Raw genomic sequence first — 16,932 nt, forward strand, 5'->3', positions numbered from 1 at the left:
TTATTATTATCATATAATAAAAACATTCATATTATCTGAGTTTGTAACATCCTGTGTAAATTTATGGAACTTGTAAAAGTTAGCGCTGAAGGGAAGAAAGCAGACACTCAAACGTAGCTCAGTTATCTCTTCTTGGCGTCATATTGAGCAAACAGACACCACAGTGTTAATGGTGGATGTTACTTTTCCTCGCACATGGACATTCACATCAACAGGACACTTTTTTATTCAATTTTATTCTTGCATAGAAAAATCGTTCAAATGTTGATGTGAATGTCCGTGTGCGAGGAAAAGTAACATCGTTTACAAGTACCATAAATTTACACAGGATATTAGAGACTCAAGTCAAATGTATGTTTTTATTATATTCTATTAATAATAATAGCAGCTCACTACTCAAAACGGTAAATGCCAGGAAGACCCATTGATCGAACCCGCAACTTCTGCACCAACCAAGCTGACCCATTCACCACGTGTCCTAATCCAGCTTTATTTACTCCGGTTACATTCTTGATTAAAAGCGCACTTGTTTTTGTTAGATCTTTTGTAAAAGTGTTTTTGATATTTGGACTTCAGTCTTCACACATTTTACAATTCACATCAACATTTTGTCATAACATGAAAATCAAGTTTATGTTTTAGTTATGTGTTCAAGATTTCTTACCTCGCATTTCCTGTTATTCCTACATTTACACAGATCATTGTAGACACGGAACACACGTGAAATGTATGGATTCCAAATAACGATATTATTCTTCTTTCGGCTGCTCCCGTTAGGTGTTGCCATAGCTGATCATCTTCTTCCATATCGTTCTGTCCTCTGCATCTTGTTCTGTCACACCCATCATCTGCATGTCCTCTCTCACCACATCCATAAACCCTTTCTTAGGAGTTCCTCTTCTCCTTTTCCCTGGCAGCTCTATCCTTAGCACCCTTCTCCCAATATACCCCTCATCTCTCCTCTGCACATGACCAAACCAACACAATCTCGCCTCTCTGGCTTTGTCTCCCAACCTGAGCTGACCCTCTAATGTCCTCGTTTCTAATCCTGTCCATCCTCGTCACACCCAATGCAAATCTTAGCATCTTTAACTCTGCAACCTCCAGCTCTGTCTCCTGTGCCACCGTTTCCAGCCCATATAACATAGCTGGTCTCACTACCATCTTGTAGACCTTCCCTTTCACTCTTGCTGATGCCCGTCTGTCACAAATCACTCCTGACACGCTTCTCCACCCACTCTACCCTGCCTGCACTCTCTTTTTCACCTCTCTGCCAATGCCAATCAACACATTTGTAAAACAAAGACACTGATGAGGAGGTGTGAGGCAATTTAAGGTGGCCCAGCATTACGACTTTTTTCGCAGACTTCAGGGACTCTAGTGTTAAGAAACGTAAACATTTTACAAGTTCATTATTGAACTTCTTGGGCCAAGAAACATTAAAAATGACAACATACAGAAAGTAACCAATGCTTCAGGGAGGCACATCCAAAGTGATGGAGGAATGATTCCCACACCACCCCTTTCTTACCTGCTTCCTGTATGGAGTGATGATACCGATCTCCTTTGGAGAGATTTGGGAGATCCCTTTCTTGCCCTGGGTTTGCAGAATCTTCTTCAGATATGTGACAACTTCCTCAATTTCAGCAACATTGAAGAACGAGGGGCTGTTCTCCTCCCTTTCGTCCTGCCCCATTACCCCTTTGAAGATGACGGGAAAACCCTGGATAGGAACCAGATAGGAGAGATTATACCAGTGCTTACAGAAGGTACGTTCAGCAGCCGTCTAAAGGGCTTCTGCTCACTGGCTGCACAGTCGGCCTTAGAGGTGAGTGTTCTACGGCTGACCAACCCCACGCGGTTACCAGTTACGTCAAATGCGGCTACCGGTATGTGAGGACAGTAGAAACCTGCGCGCAAATTTAATAAAAGTAAATGTTAACATACACTGGATTTTCTCATTACAGTAATGAGCTAAATTTTTGCAAGATAACACTCAGACTTTATCAAAATATAACAATATAATCTATTAAAAAAGTGCAATTCATAATTCATGACAATACCACGACAGTGCGAAATAAGATGCGGTGTCTCATGCAGAAATTAGCGGGGCCTCTTCTAGAAAAGCATACTCTTGAGTCTTGATATGCAAGATGTCATAGTCATAACTCACGGTGATGACATGTCAGATGGTTATCATTAGTGATACACGTTTTTGTGCATTAATAATTGGACTATGAAATGTTTTCAAAGACGTAAATGTAGAAGATACAGATAGTGAAAAGGCAAGCTAAGGCTGGAACTAAAAGTCAATCCTACTGTTAAAACAAATTGGAAAATGAAATCGAGATCAGCAGTCGGAATCAACAGCAAGAGATCCGAACTCGAATACTAAGCGGCTGTTTAGAGCGACCTTTAACCTGCTGCTGGATTGACTTCACATGCGGTGCACATCCTGTGGAATTGTGGGAGGATTGCTGGGACAACGGGAAATGCCAAAAGCCCCAAAACCGAAGCCAAAGGAAACAACAACAACAACAACATTTCTTTATATAGCACATTTTCATACAAACAAATGGAGCTCAAAGTGCTTTACAAAATGAAGAATAGAAAAATAGAAGACACAATAAAAAATAAAAATAAGTCAACATTAATTAACATAGAGTAAGTAAGGTCCGATGGCCAGGGTGGACAGAAAAAACAAAAAAAAAACTCCAGAGGTTGGAGAAAAAAAATAAAATCTGTAGGGATTCCAGACCAAGAGACCGCCCAGTCCCCTCTGCTGGGATGGCAAACAAAGATGGCATCACAGCATACCACAAAAAGGAAATCATAACCGCTACATAATGACCCCGCTGCTCTGGTCTACTGAAGTAATAATGAAAATAAACGCGCAAAGGCTTTCATTGGAATCTGTCAAACTCGGATAATTGAACTGAAGTCTCTCCTATCTTTAAACCATTGCGCCAAAGATATCATTTGTGTTAACTTCTGAGACTTCTCCCCATGGCAACCACCGACGTAAATCTATCAAACTCAAATAATTGCACTTCCATCTTGAAGATTTGTATCCCATTGTGCCAATGACATAACTCAAATGAACTTCTTGGACCACTCTCTGTGGCGACTGCTGACAGGAAACGTCTATCTATACGCAAAATGTCAAAACAAAAATAACAACAAGTAACGATGAGCCGTTTCGAAAGACATAAAAATATGAAAAGCGAGTAGAAAAATAATCACAAGGAAAAACCCGGAGTAAGGGATGTGAATCATGGCACCTCACGCCATAACCGTCTGCTTCCAGTGTTGTCGCCACTTTCACACCCATTGACACACTTCGCCCTGAGCACCCAATTCTTTCAGTTTGACACTCGACCTCTCAGGTGGGACCTTATCAAATGCCTTCTGAAATACAAGATAAGGAATATCCTGGCCCACTCTTCACAGACTGAGCCTCGTCGATGACCAGGCGCCAACACGCCGATGCACGTGCAGATACTTACCGGTTTTGGGAGATGTTCCCAGTTGCAGTAGGAATTCCTGATGATCTCATCTGCACACACTTGCAACTCATCTTCATAGAAGAGCCCATTGGGGATATTGAGGATGTCTGGATGTGACCTGTTGAAAATAAAGAGTCGTAATAAAATTAACAAAATGGCGGTAGGTCAGAAGATTCAAGTGCAACTTCTGTTATGAAAATGGGAGTCTGTCCAGGCCGACCGACCTCAATTACACATACGCTCACCGGCCACTTTATTAGGTACACCGGCTCAACTGCTTGTTCACACAAATATCTAATCAGCCAATCACAGGGCAGCAACTCAATATACATTTCAGGATGTAGACATCATCAAGGTGACCTGCTGAAGTTCAAACTGAGTATCATAATTGTGTAAGAAAGGTGACTGAAGTGACTTTGAACATGTGATACAGTAGCTGCTGGTGCCACACGGGCTGCTCTGTGGATTTCAGAAACTGCTGGTCTACTGGGATTTTCACACACAACCATCTGTAAGGATTATAGAGAATGGCCGGAAAAAGGGAAAATATCCAGTGAGCGACACTTCTCTGGGCGAAAATATCTCGTTGATGCCACTGCCAGACTGGTTTGATCTGATAGAAACGCAACCGAGGTATGCAGAAGAGCTTCTTTGAACACACAACACATCAAATCTTGAAGCAGGTGGGCTACAACAACAGGAGACCACACCGAGGGCCACTTCAGTCAGCTAAGAACAGGAAATTGAGACTACAATTCACACATGGGGCTCACCACAGAAGATTGTCCGGTTTGATGAGTCTCGGTTTCTGCAGTGACATTCGGATGGTAGGTCAGAATTTGGCATCATCAACAAGGGATCCATCTTGCCTTGTATCAACAGTTCAGGCTGGTGGTGGTGGTGTGATGGTGTGGGAGATATTTTCTTGACACACTTTGGGCCCCTCAGTACCAACCGAGCATCGTTTAAATGCCACTGCCTACCAAAGTGTTGTTGCTGACCACGTCCATCCATTTATGACTGCAGTGTCCCCATCTTCTGATAGCTACTTCCAGCAGGATAACACGGCATGTCACAAAGCTCCCATCATCTCAGATATGACAATGAGTTCACTGGACTCAAACGGCCTCCACAGTCATCAGATCTCAAACCAATGGAGCACCCATGGGATTTGGTGGAAAGGGAGATTTGCATCATGGATGTCCACCAAACAAATCTGCAGCAACTGTGTGATGCCATCATGTCAACATGGACCAAGATCCCCAGAGGAATGTTTCCAGCACTTTTTGTTGAATCGTTGCAGAGAAGAATCATGGTGGTTCTGAAGGCAAAAGGGGGTCCAACTCTGTACAAGCAATTCCGAGCCCAAGAGACCCTCAGGTTTAACACAAACGAGGCTAAACACACAAAATATCCAGGAGCTTTCCCATGCCCGCATACAGACCTGTAGTTGCGGAGAAGTTTTGTCACAAACTGACTGTTGTAAGTCCCGTGTTCCCCGGTCTTCTGATACAGGCTGTTCTGGGTCATTAACCTCTCCAGCAAGGACACATCTGCATGAGAAATGAAAAGGTGGCATGGCTGACAGGATGGAACACATCACGTCAGGGGTTTATTAGTCAAAATCTCGAGATTTAGGAGCCGACACACTCCTCAAACAAAGTAAGCACCTCGTCATGTCTTTTGTGAAGGGACTCGGCAGCATCACTCGAGACGTTATAACAGAAACCCAGTGGCAGCCGTACATAATAAAAGAAGGAAACGTAGCCATTGTGACGCCAAAGAGTAAAAGCAAAATGCAACATGGATTTTTAAGTGTTATAATTTGCTTTTTGGTTAACTAGAGGGCTTTACCTCCCTGCTTGCTTCGCTCGCCAACTCCCGGGCCTGCGCTACACGTTAGCCGCTTTGTGATTCTGGAGAAGCGGACGTACAATTTAAACAGATAGTTTTCATAAAAGAACTAACTATTTTACATTAGAGAGAGTAATTAACCATAATAAAAAATAGTAAAACAGAATCATTTGAAAGAAAATTCTCTTTCACGTTGCATTGTACGTTTTCATTCTGTCTGGCTTTGAAATTAACTCGGAAATACTTTTAAACTTGCACTTTTACTGTAAAACCTCAGTAAAAACAATATTTGGAATTAACTTTTTGTCAATTTCGCATTGAATTTTGATTCTGTGTTTGGACTTTCATCGTGACAATGCAACGTATAACTGCCCGTAAGTGAATATCGTTTCTTTCTCTCTAATAAATAAATCAACTTTTTTGAATGTTTGTCCCTGTGATTTGTTGATTGTTTTTGCAAAAGCTATTCTAACGGGAAACTGTTAACGTTTTAATACAAACGGCATATCGAGATCTCCTTTGATGTACTACATTACCATTCTTGTCACCTGTTAAAATTTTACACGTCAGAATTGTTTGACCAATTTTGAATAAAACTAATCTTCTCCTATTGCACAGCCCAACACTCAGACATAATTTACATAATAACATTACGATACGTCCTTCTTTTAACAGTAATTCAGCCCGTGGAAGACTAGACTGTGTATATTCTTTGTGATATTGTAAGTTGATGTTTTCATCTTCCGCACCATCGCCACCAACTGTTTCAGTAGAGTCTATCGATACGCATTTAACAAATTTGAAGTGTAACCGATCAATAATTTTCACGTTAATTCCCTTCACTTCATCGTTTCTTGGTGCTAGGATTGCCCGTGTACTCATTCCTTTTGTTGATAACCTTTTGGGATGAAATTCTTCAGTAAGATTTAGACATAATACGTCTTCTTTTATTGGGAACTTAAAGTGAGGAAAACGTAAACATTTATAAGAGCTGAGAGCGCAGGAACGGAGTCTGACAAAAACATTCACACGAATGAGAGGTGCGAGGACCGCGGGCTTGGGCCGTTAACCGGAAATGGTGGAGAAGAGGGCAGGGCCTGAAAAAATCTCTTGGAAAAAGTCTGCTCTCAAAGTTTTGTTTTATAATAGAAAAATTACTGAAGCTTCTCTTTTTTATTTCAAAACATTCCAATATACATCAATAAATCATTTTTTTAAGAAATTAGACTCAACCATAACCTCATTTATTTGAGGTTCAAAACATCCACGCATCAAAAGAGTGACCCTACAAAGACCTAAGGCAGAAGGCGGCATGGCACTACCTAACTTCCAGTTTAATTATTGAGCAGCAAACATACAAGCTATAAAAACCTGGATACAAATAGATGAACATACTGTACACAGGCCTGGTCCGCAATTGAAATACAATCCTGCGGCACTTCTTTATATTCCTTACTTTGCACCCCAATAAGTACAAGTCATCGCCGATATACTAACAACCCAATGGTGTTTCCCTCACTCAGAATATGAACCAATGTAGGAAATACTTCAAGATGGAAAATCTTTTATCTGTGGCCCCTCTGCACGAGAACCACATTTTTCAACCCTCGCAAACATATGCAGTTTTTAACGTCTGGAAAACATTTGGGTTTAAATCACTTAGAGATCCGTACATAGACAACGTCTTTACATCCTACGAACAATTCCACTCCAAATTTAACTTACCAGCAACACATTTCTTTCACTGCCTTCAAATTAGAAACTTTGTTAAACAGAACCTGCCCAGATTTCCTCACCTCCCATCTCCCTCTACGCCGGAAAAAATATTAATAAGTCTCGAGGACTCAGACAGCATTTCTGTAACACAGAAATCCATTTTACAGTCCCTCCCTTTCAAAGATCCCAGAGTAGAGTGGGAAAAGAATCTCTCACTCAACATCTCAGAAAAGGAGTGGCAGGCAGCCATGCACAGAATTCACTCGAGCTTCATATGCGCAAACCGTGCAATTATTCAACTTTTATCGATCACATCTCTGTCATTTAAAACTCTCCAAAATGTTTCCAGGACAGGATCCAACCTGCGAACGTTACAATCAAGTCCCAGCCTCACCGGGTCACATGTTTTGGGTCTGCACCAAATTAACATCATTCTGGACCAGAATCTTTAAATGGCTTTCAGACAGCCTTGGGGGTCCCAATCCCTTCTAATCCACTAACAGCTGTGTCTGGTGGGCTCACAGAGGGGCTTCAAGTGGAGAAGGACAAACAAACTGTGATTGCCTTTACTTCACTATTGGCACGTAGACTTATTTTGCTGAACTGGAAGAATCCCAACTCTCCTCTTTTAAGTCAGTGGGCAACTGATGTTTTATACTATTTGAAACTGGAAAAAATGTAATTCTCACTTAGAGGATCTGTGAAGAACTTTTTCAAAACCTGGCAGGATTTGATCGATAACATGTTAGAAAAAGCTCTTAAAGCACTGAGGAAGCAGATTCTCTTCCCATTTCTTTTTCTTCTCCATTCATCTTTATTCACTTATTAATTCATCGATTTACTTATTTTTACAGGCTTTAAGTTTTACTCTGCTGGCCATGCTCTCTTTCTCAGGGTTGGGGGTTGATTTGTTTTCAATCCTAATTTTGTAAAAATTGATCTCTATTTGTATGGAATGTTGTGTGATTACAATAAAAGCAATAATATATATATATATATATATATATATATATATATATATACACAGTGGTGTGAAAAACTATTTGCCCCCTTCCTGATTTCTTATTCTTTTGCATGTTTGTCACAAAATGTTTCTGATCATCAAACACATTTAACCATTAGTCAAATATAACACAAGTAAACACAAAATGCAGTTTTTAAATGATGGTTTTTATTATTTAGGGAGAAAAAATCCAAACCTACATGGCCCTGTGTGAAAAAGTAATTGCCCCTGAACCTAATAACTGGTTGGGCCACCCTTAGCAGCAATAACTGCAATCAAGCGTTTGCGATAACTTGCAATGAGTCTTTTACAGCGCTCTGGAGGAATTTTGGCCCACTCATCTTTGCAGAATTGTTGTAATTCAGCTTTATTTGAGGGTTTTCTAGCATGAACCGCCTTTTTAAGGTCATGCCATAGCATCTCAATTGGATTCAGGTCAGGACTTTGACTAGGCCACTCCAAAGTCTTCATTTTGTTTTTCTTCAGCCATTCAGAGGTGGATTTGCTGGTGTGTTTTGGGTCATTGTCCTGTTGCAGCACCCAAGATCGCTTCAGCTTGAGTTGATTAACAGATGGCGGACATTCTCCTTCAGGATTTTTTGGTAGACAGTAGAATTCATGGTTCCATCTATCACAGCAAGCCTTCCAGGTCCTGAAGCAGCAAAACAACCCCAGACCATCACACTACCACCACCATATTTTACTGTTGGTATGATGTTCTTTTTCTGAAATGCTGTGTTCCTTTTACGCCAGATGTAACGGACATTTGCCTTCCAAAAAGTTCAACTTTTGTCTCATCAGTCCACAAGGTATTTTCCCAAAAGTCTTGGCAATCATTGAGATGTTTCTTAGCAAAATTGAGACGAGCCCCAATGTTCTTTTTGCTTAACAGTGGTTTGGTCTTGGAAATCTGCCATGCAGGCCGTTTTTGCCCAGTCTTTTTCTTATGGTGGAGTCGTGAACACTGACCTTAATTGAGGCAAGTGAGGCCTGCAGTTCTTTAGACGTTGTTCTGGGGTCTTTTGTGACCTCTCGGATGAGTCATCTCTGCGCCTTGGGGTAATTTTGGTCGGCCGGCCACTCCTGGGAAGGTTCACCACTGTTCCATGTTTTTGCCATTTGTGGATAATGGCTCTCACTGTGGTTCACTGGAGTCCCAAAGCTTTAGAAATGGCTTTATAACCTTTACCAGACTGATAGATCTCAATGACTTCTGTTCTCATTTGTTCCTGAATTTCTTTGGATCTTGGCATGATGTCTAGCTTTTGAGGTGCTTTTGGTCTACTTCTCTGTGTCAGGCAGCTCCTATTTAAGTGATTTCTTGATTGAAACAGGTGTGGCAGTAATCAGGCCTGGGGGGGCTACGGAAATTGAACTCAGGTGTGATACACCACAGTTAGGTGATTTTTAACAAGGGGCAATTACTTTTTCACACAGGGCCATGTAGGTTTGGATTTTTTTCTCCCTAAATAATAAAAACCATCATTTAAAAACTGCATTTTGTGTTTACTTGTGTTATATTTGACTAATGGTTAAATGTGTTTGATGATCAGAAACATTTTGTGTGACAAACATGCAAAAGAATAAGAAATCAGGAAGGGGCAAATAGTTTTCACACCACTGTATATATATATATATATATATATATATATATATATATATATATATATATATATATATATAAGGGTGGCACGGTGGTGCAGTGGGTAGCACTGCAGCCTCATAGGAAGGAGACCTGGGTTCGCTTCTTGGGTCCTCCCTGCGTGGAGTTTGCATGTTCTCTCCGTGTCTGTCTGAGTTTCCTCCCACAGTCCAAAGACATGCAGGTTAAGTGTATTGGCAATTCTAAATTGTCCCTGGTGTGTACTTGGTGTGTGTGTGTGTGCGCCCTGCCCGAGGTTTGTTTCCTGCCTTGCGCCCTGTGTTGGCTGGGATTGGCTCCAGCAGACTCCCGTGACCCTGTAGTTAGGATATAGCAAGTTGGTTGGATGATGACTGACTGATATATATATATATAAATAAATAAATAATAGAGAGATAATAATAGAGAGATTAGCCATTCTTGCAAGATGACACTCTAGGGCTACATCAGTATCAGGATTGGTAATACTGGCCTCAGTAGCACTCAGAATCGGATCGAAAAGAAAATCCAGAGTGTTGCCCATCACATTCAGTTTGTAGACGATTTTGCCTGAGAAGTGTTCTGAAAACTTGTATCTTTGGGAAGATTTTATGGTGAATGTTCCCTTTCAGACTACGTATTTATATGGATTATGCACCAGTTTAATGAGATGTGAAAGTTATTTGTCTTTAATTTTTAGTTTGTCTGGCCCTGATGAAGGAGTTATTGAGTCCAAGATGCGTCGGCTTGATGGACAACCATTGTGAATCTTCGTTACCAGAAGTTCAATTCCTGGATACTTTGGTTATATTGACCGTCTGGACTTTTGTCAATTATATGTTATTTGTTATATTTGAAAAAAAATGTTTAAAATGTTGGAAGCCTTTGCGCTCAAATAAATCTTGTTAAATATTTTTGTATGTAAGTGAAGAAAACATCTTTGTGATATGGAGGATGGGTGAATTAATAATGTTTGATAAAAAGATTTTTAATAAATGACCGGGCGGTTCCTTAATTTGTATCTTTATAAACCTGCAGCTGGTTTGATATGTTTTGATGATTTTTGTGATTTATTATATTACTCACAGGAGTACCCGGCGTTGCCCGGGAATCTATAACCGGTGAATTTCCAAAATGAGAGAAACAGAATATAGAAATAGAACAGTTTTCCGATTCACATTTTATTCTAAGAGGTAATAGAAGTGCTCATTCCAGAGCCTTTGGATACACTATATTTTTTGTTTTCCCTTGTGGTGAGAAAATGATCAAATTGTGAGGATTACCCACTGTAGAACATGCTACATAGAGTTGTCCGCGTGAAAAGCATGAATTTTCGAAATTGATGCCTGCAACTTGTAGTGATTGCCATTGAGCCTTATTAATTGACATAGCAAAAGCCAAACGAACAGGAAATTGGAGCAGTTTGAAATCAAAGGGTAAATCATTCGGAATCAGCGGTATTCTTGGTATGAAAACATCTTTACGTCTTGCGCAACGTGTCATGATAGTTCCTTCGACAGAGAGTCTTGACACAAAGGCGAGTGGCATTACACAGTAAAGAGCGTCTGTGTTGAACCGTTGCTGCTATCTAATGGACGTTGGCGATGGTAACTACAGAGAGAAGTGACTACAACCGCTGCTGCGTGTGTGGAAAATGGCTTGAAGGACAGCATCCATGTGGTTTGGCAAGGATTCATACAATTTATTGATGAAGTCATCAGGAATAGCAAAGAAAACAGTCTTGCATGCATCCCAGAGTTCATCAATATTCTTTGGTTTCGTCTTCCTTGCTTCCTCCTTCATCCTACCCCACATATGCTCAATGATGTTCATGTCTGGTGACTGGACTGGCCAATCCTGGAGCATCTTGATCTTCTTCACTTTAAGGAACTTTGATGTGGAGATGGAAGTATGCGATGGAGCACCATCCTGCTGCAGAATTTGGCCTTTTTTATGGTTGGGAATATTAGAGGTAGCTAAGATTTCTTGGTATTTTAGACTATTGATGTTGCCTTCCACCCTGCAGATCCCTCGCATACCACCAATACCATGATTTTGCCTCCACCAAACTTCACTGTTTTCTGGGTAAATCTCGGCTCCATGCGGGTCCCAGTAGGTCTCCTGCAATATTTGTGGTGACTGTGGTGTAATTCAACAGAAGATTCATCTGAAAAATCCACCTTCTGCCACTTTTCCAGCGTCCATCCTTTTAGCACGCTGTGGGCCTTGGCAAATGCCACACGGTTTTTCAATTGTCTTTTGTTTAGTGCTGGCTTATGGGCACTGACTCGACCATGGAGGCCATTTCGAGACAGAATCCGACAAACTGTTCTGGTTGACACAGGGACTTCAGGTGACCAGGTCTTGTGGAGCTCTGCTGCAGTGGAAAATGGGCTGGCCTTGGATTTTCAAGCCAACAAACGGTCCTCTCGAGCAGTTGTCTTGCGGGGTCTTCCTGACCCGGGCTTGTCAAAAACGTCTCCAGTCTCTTCAAATCTTTTTTTATCCTCTGAACTTGACGCTGAGACACATTGAAGGCGTTGGCCACATCAGCAGTGGATTTGGTCTTCAGCCTCTTGATAATCAACACTTTAGTCTCAGGGTGAATCTTAGGCATGTCTGCAGAGGTCTCGTTGCAGTTGATGTGAAGGTCTAGTGTACTGGGGTTCTTTTTATACACACCTGAGACCTTATTGATCCATTATTAGTCACAGGTGAAGTTCATATGACAAGGCGACAACACTTATGTCTTGCCAAAAATGGACTTAATGGGCTTTACCAAGCTGTGAATATTAGAATACTTTTTGTCAGTTTCGTTTTGCACTGAAACATTATTACAAGAGCTGATGGGATTAAAATGACCCATTTCTTGTAACAAAATCTTAATTAGAAATATATTTTAGTGGCACTTCAGGTCAATTTGTACACAAGCGACAAGACTTTAGTCAGGGACTGTGTGTGTGTACTGTATAATATTAACAATAAGAGCGGCTCACTACAGTGATCCCCCGCTATATCGCGCCCCCGCTACATGGCGGATTTATTAATACTATTATTATTATTATTAGGGGGCATCGCTCACCCACCCCTGGGTTTTGTTTACCGGATAAACAATCTAAACAGATTGTTATTTTCATGGGAATTGTTACATAAGCATTATTTTCATTTTTACTTTAAAACTTTTGTAAAAACAATATTTTGTCCTTTATTTCCTGCCCCGGGCGTGGTTACATCTCTTTCTCATGGCACTTGTAACGCTGCTCGCATTGTGAAGGGGGGGTTAGAACGCAAGCTAAAGAGATGTGATCGGTTCAGCTGGTGTCTTGCTGCTGCTTCTGCTGGCCAGCTGTGTGCTGTGCTTGTCGTGCTTTGCGTCGATCATTTAAAAGCCTGTACAGTAGCTGCCCTTTTGCCACTTCGCGTCTCTGCCACTCGCGTTGTGAAGGGGTGGGGGGGCTGAACCCACTGACAGACTGAGGAGATCGTTCCTCCCCCACACTATGCGACTCTTCAATTCCACCCAGCGGGGGTAAACGTTAAGATCGTACAAAGTTATTGTCTGTTATACCTTCATTGTTATCACTCTTTAATTTAATATTGGTTTTTATCAGTATGATGCTGCTGGAGTAGGGGAATTTCCCCTTGGGATTAATAAAGTATCCATCCATCCATCCATCATCTATCTTTGTGCTGCTTCTACCAAGATGCCTGCTCTGCTTGTCACTCTGCACGTTTTTAAGGAGGAGGAGTGTCGAGGGCTGAACGCATGCTAAGGAGAAGTGCTCAGATCATCTGCTGGCTTTCTGCTGCTGCTTCTGGCGAGCTGCGTGTTCTGCTTGTCGTTGTTTTAAGAGCTGCGAGCACCTGAAGTGTGTCTGCCAAAAGCATTCCAACAACTGCGAGGTTAGATGTCCGTGGACTTGTTTTAAATTGTTTGTAAGTAGGGCGTGACGTGCAAAAGTCACCGTCTCACGGGTTTTGCTTCCCAAGGTTGTAATGTCTAGTCTCGCGTGTCGTCAAAGTGTCTCTCCGAGATGATCTGGTCTTGAAAACTGAAGGCGCGCTACGCTCCTGCCACTTTGCGTTGTGAAGGGGGGGAGCTGAATGCACGCTAAGGAGAAGTGGACTTTGTGCTGCTGCTGCCGAGGTGCGTGTTCTGCTTGTCGTGCTGTGCGTCGATCATTTAAAAGCCTGTACGGCAGCTGTCCTTCTGTCTCACTGCCTTGTCTTGCGTGACGTTAAAATGTTTTATAATAGAGAGATGTTACTCATATCCTTAGCCCAACATCCATCCATCCATCCAGTTTCTAACCCGCTGAATCCGAATACAGGGTCACGGGGGTCCGCTGGAGCCAATCTTAGCCAACACAGGGCACAAGGCAGGAACCAATCCTGGGCAGGGTGCGAACCCACCGCAGGACACACACAAACACACCAAGCACACACTAGGGCCAATTTAGAATCGCCAATCCGCCGTTCTCGCCTGCATGTCTTTGGATTGTGGGAGGAAACTAGCCCAACATCCACATATCATATGTGTTTACAAAGTGTGTTTTAATAAGTTTACCTATGTTTAAAGTGTGTGGGATGGGTATTTTAAGGTTTAAACTATAAAAAAAAATGTTTATTTATACGGTCTTTCTATATCGCGGATTTTCACCTATCACTGATGGGTCGGGAACGTAACTTCCACGATAGGCGGGGGATCACTGTACTGAAAACGGTAAATATACGAGGCAGTCAGGATCGAACCGGGGACTCTGGATTACAAGTCAGCAATTCTTACCGCTACACCACGGAAGCTGTTGTATCATCCTCGAACCTTTTGTGAAAGTCTTCATTTGATCTTTGGACTTCAGCCTTTGCACATTCTATAGTTTATGCCTACATTTTGTCATTTATTACTAAAACATGAAAAACCTTTCTGCTTTAACAATGTGTTTACACAGATTATTGTAGAAGCAGAAGACACGTGAAATGCATGTATTCCAAATAACGATCTATTATTTCCACTCTAAAACTCCAGCACTTCAATCCCAGATAATCAAGGCACGAGTTGGGAGAACTTTGTGCCCGTTCTGCGGCGGTGGGGGGATAGAATAGCAGACTGCTTGACAAGACAAGAGACACTGACGGAGAAGTGCAAAGGTATTTAAGGTCGGCCAGATTTACACGTTTTTTCGTAGGCTTTGGTAATTCTAGTGTGAAAAAGACAGATGTAAGGAAAGCGGTGCCAGCCGAATGCAAAACAATTAGCCATGTGGAGCAGATACAATCAAAGCAAACATTAAAGGGCCCTCCTAGAGTCAGAAAACATACGAAACCCTGAAAAATAATAATAATTAAAATGAAAGACTCTGCAGCTGATCTTGGCAATTTCTAGAACATTCTTGCCCTATTGTTTTCCTGTGGCCCTTGGTTTGAAGTACGAATCGTCTCAGACTGGCGCCTGACTGTACTTCATTTGCTCGAAGTCCACCTCTTGCTACACTTTTTCCTGCCCAAAGACTTGGGTGGTCTGCTAGAAAAGGGGCTCTCTGCCATATGAACTCAACATGTCAGTTAGGACGATACAATTTCTGAATTTTCTGAAATAAATGTCGGTGTACCCCTGGATCAGTCCTTGGCCTTATGCTTTTATCTATTGTCAAGCTTGGGCGTCGGAGGACTCCTCTAAGGGCCGGGGAAAGGTTTGTAACAACCCGCTGAGATAAGGGTGAGCTACTGCTGACTTTGTCCTGTTTTCCTTCTTCCCTCACAGCTCTGAGAACCCACCCACTAAGGGCACTTAGCCCCACCCCTTCCGGAAGTTTCACTATAAAAGACGCACCGATTAAGAAAGAGGCGTCTTTTGCCGGAAGACCTGAATGAGCCGCACGGCAGTGCACGTGACTCTCGTAAACCATAAAGATGGACGAATCCCTGATCGGGAACGGCACATTGGCACGTTTTTCATTACTTTTTATTTTTGTTTGTTTCGTCTCGCAACAATTAAAAAGGACAACCCAGCTGGCATCCCAAACTTTCGACTGCTTCCAGTTTGTCCTTCCACCGCCCAACCAACCACACTATCTATATGCAAATATGGTGTTAGTTTTCATTTCTATGCTGACAATACACCACTATAAATACTAACAAGCTATTACAACTCTTGAATTTAGAGGCATGTCTGTTAGAAATTAAAAAATTAATGCTCTTAAATGCTGATCAAACGGTTGTTAGCCCGGCCAAATATGGGCACTTGTGTGAGAATTTGAGTGTTAATATTGATGGCCGTAGTTGTTCTTTAAGTTCAACCATCAGAATTCTTGGGAGTGATCTTTGATACGCGTCTCTCACCTCATTGTAAAAATCCGATCTGTTTGATTTCTGTGCGATGCAGAAACATTAATGAACGCATCTCTTTCTTCTACACTTGATTATCTTTGTTGTGTCCTGTGCTCCAGTCTTACTAGTTGTTGCTGCTTCAAGTTCGTTCAGAGCGCTGCAGCAAGGATCCTGACAAATAATGACAACTTTGATCACATAACACCCATTCTAACTTCTCTACACTACGTAATACGGAAGCGCAAAAAGCTGATTTAGAAACGTGTGTTGCCTCGCGTTGTTATTCCTTCAACTTTGACGTCGTCGTTTATCTTCATTTCTATTTTTCACTTGCTTACTGTACATTCTGGGCCGTGTACTCTTCATATTTGTACAGAGTATGGGGACCCTGCTGCATTGTGACTCTGCGCTTTAAATGAAGTTGAGTCACTTACATCAAAACCAGGAAATAAAACGCTGAAATTCTGAACTCACGTCTCATGTTCATCTTTGCATCTCAAAGGCCAAAGAGCAAAAACTAATGAATCGCACTTCGATACTTTTGGGTGGGACTGTGTGTGTGTGTGTGTGTGTGCGTGTGATGCCTTTTTGGGTTTAACAAAAGTCATCCTAATAATATCACCAACAAACGTCAAACATGGACCAAACAAGAGTCTGACAGGGACTTACTCAAGCCGTGCTTGATGGCTACTGGAGACCTGAGGATGGGTCCCAACTGTTTTGGATCTCCGGCTAAAACCAGCTGTGTTCCGGTGTTCTTTATGGGATCAGGCAAACTCAAGAGTCCTAGAAAGATGAAAAAAAACAAAGAAAAGGAGGTTCAAAATTAAATATTTGTTCAGGACAATAGAGATGCATTCCTGAGAGATCACAATAGCAAGACATGTTGAAGAACCCCACCTAAG

The 16,932-nt window shown here is 41.8% G+C and overlaps 1 protein-coding gene across 3 annotated transcripts in view; it reads right to left on the minus strand.

Annotated features, from left to right (window-relative positions):
- The window catches only part of LOC120526342 (putative helicase MOV-10), a 166,381-nt gene that overhangs the window by 35,148 nt on the left and 114,301 nt on the right, over nt 1–16,932 (minus strand). For all 3 annotated transcript variants that reach the window (XR_005633117.1, XM_039749497.1, XM_039749496.1), the window contains 4 exons: nt 16,697–16,813; nt 4,951–5,059; nt 3,507–3,624; nt 1,532–1,723 (listed from right to left, as the gene is read on the minus strand). Coding sequence is in view for 2 of the 3 variants with exons in the window: in XM_039749497.1 (XP_039605431.1) it covers nt 1,532–1,723; nt 3,507–3,624; nt 4,951–5,059; nt 16,697–16,813 (536 nt within the window). In the remaining variant the exon portion in view is untranslated. The remainder of the gene's footprint in view (nt 1–1,531; nt 1,724–3,506; nt 3,625–4,950; nt 5,060–16,696; nt 16,814–16,932) is intronic.

This window comes from Polypterus senegalus, chromosome 3 (assembly GCF_016835505.1).
Source record: "Polypterus senegalus isolate Bchr_013 chromosome 3, ASM1683550v1, whole genome shotgun sequence".
Lineage (NCBI taxonomy): Eukaryota > Metazoa > Chordata > Cladistia > Polypteriformes > Polypteridae > Polypterus > Polypterus senegalus.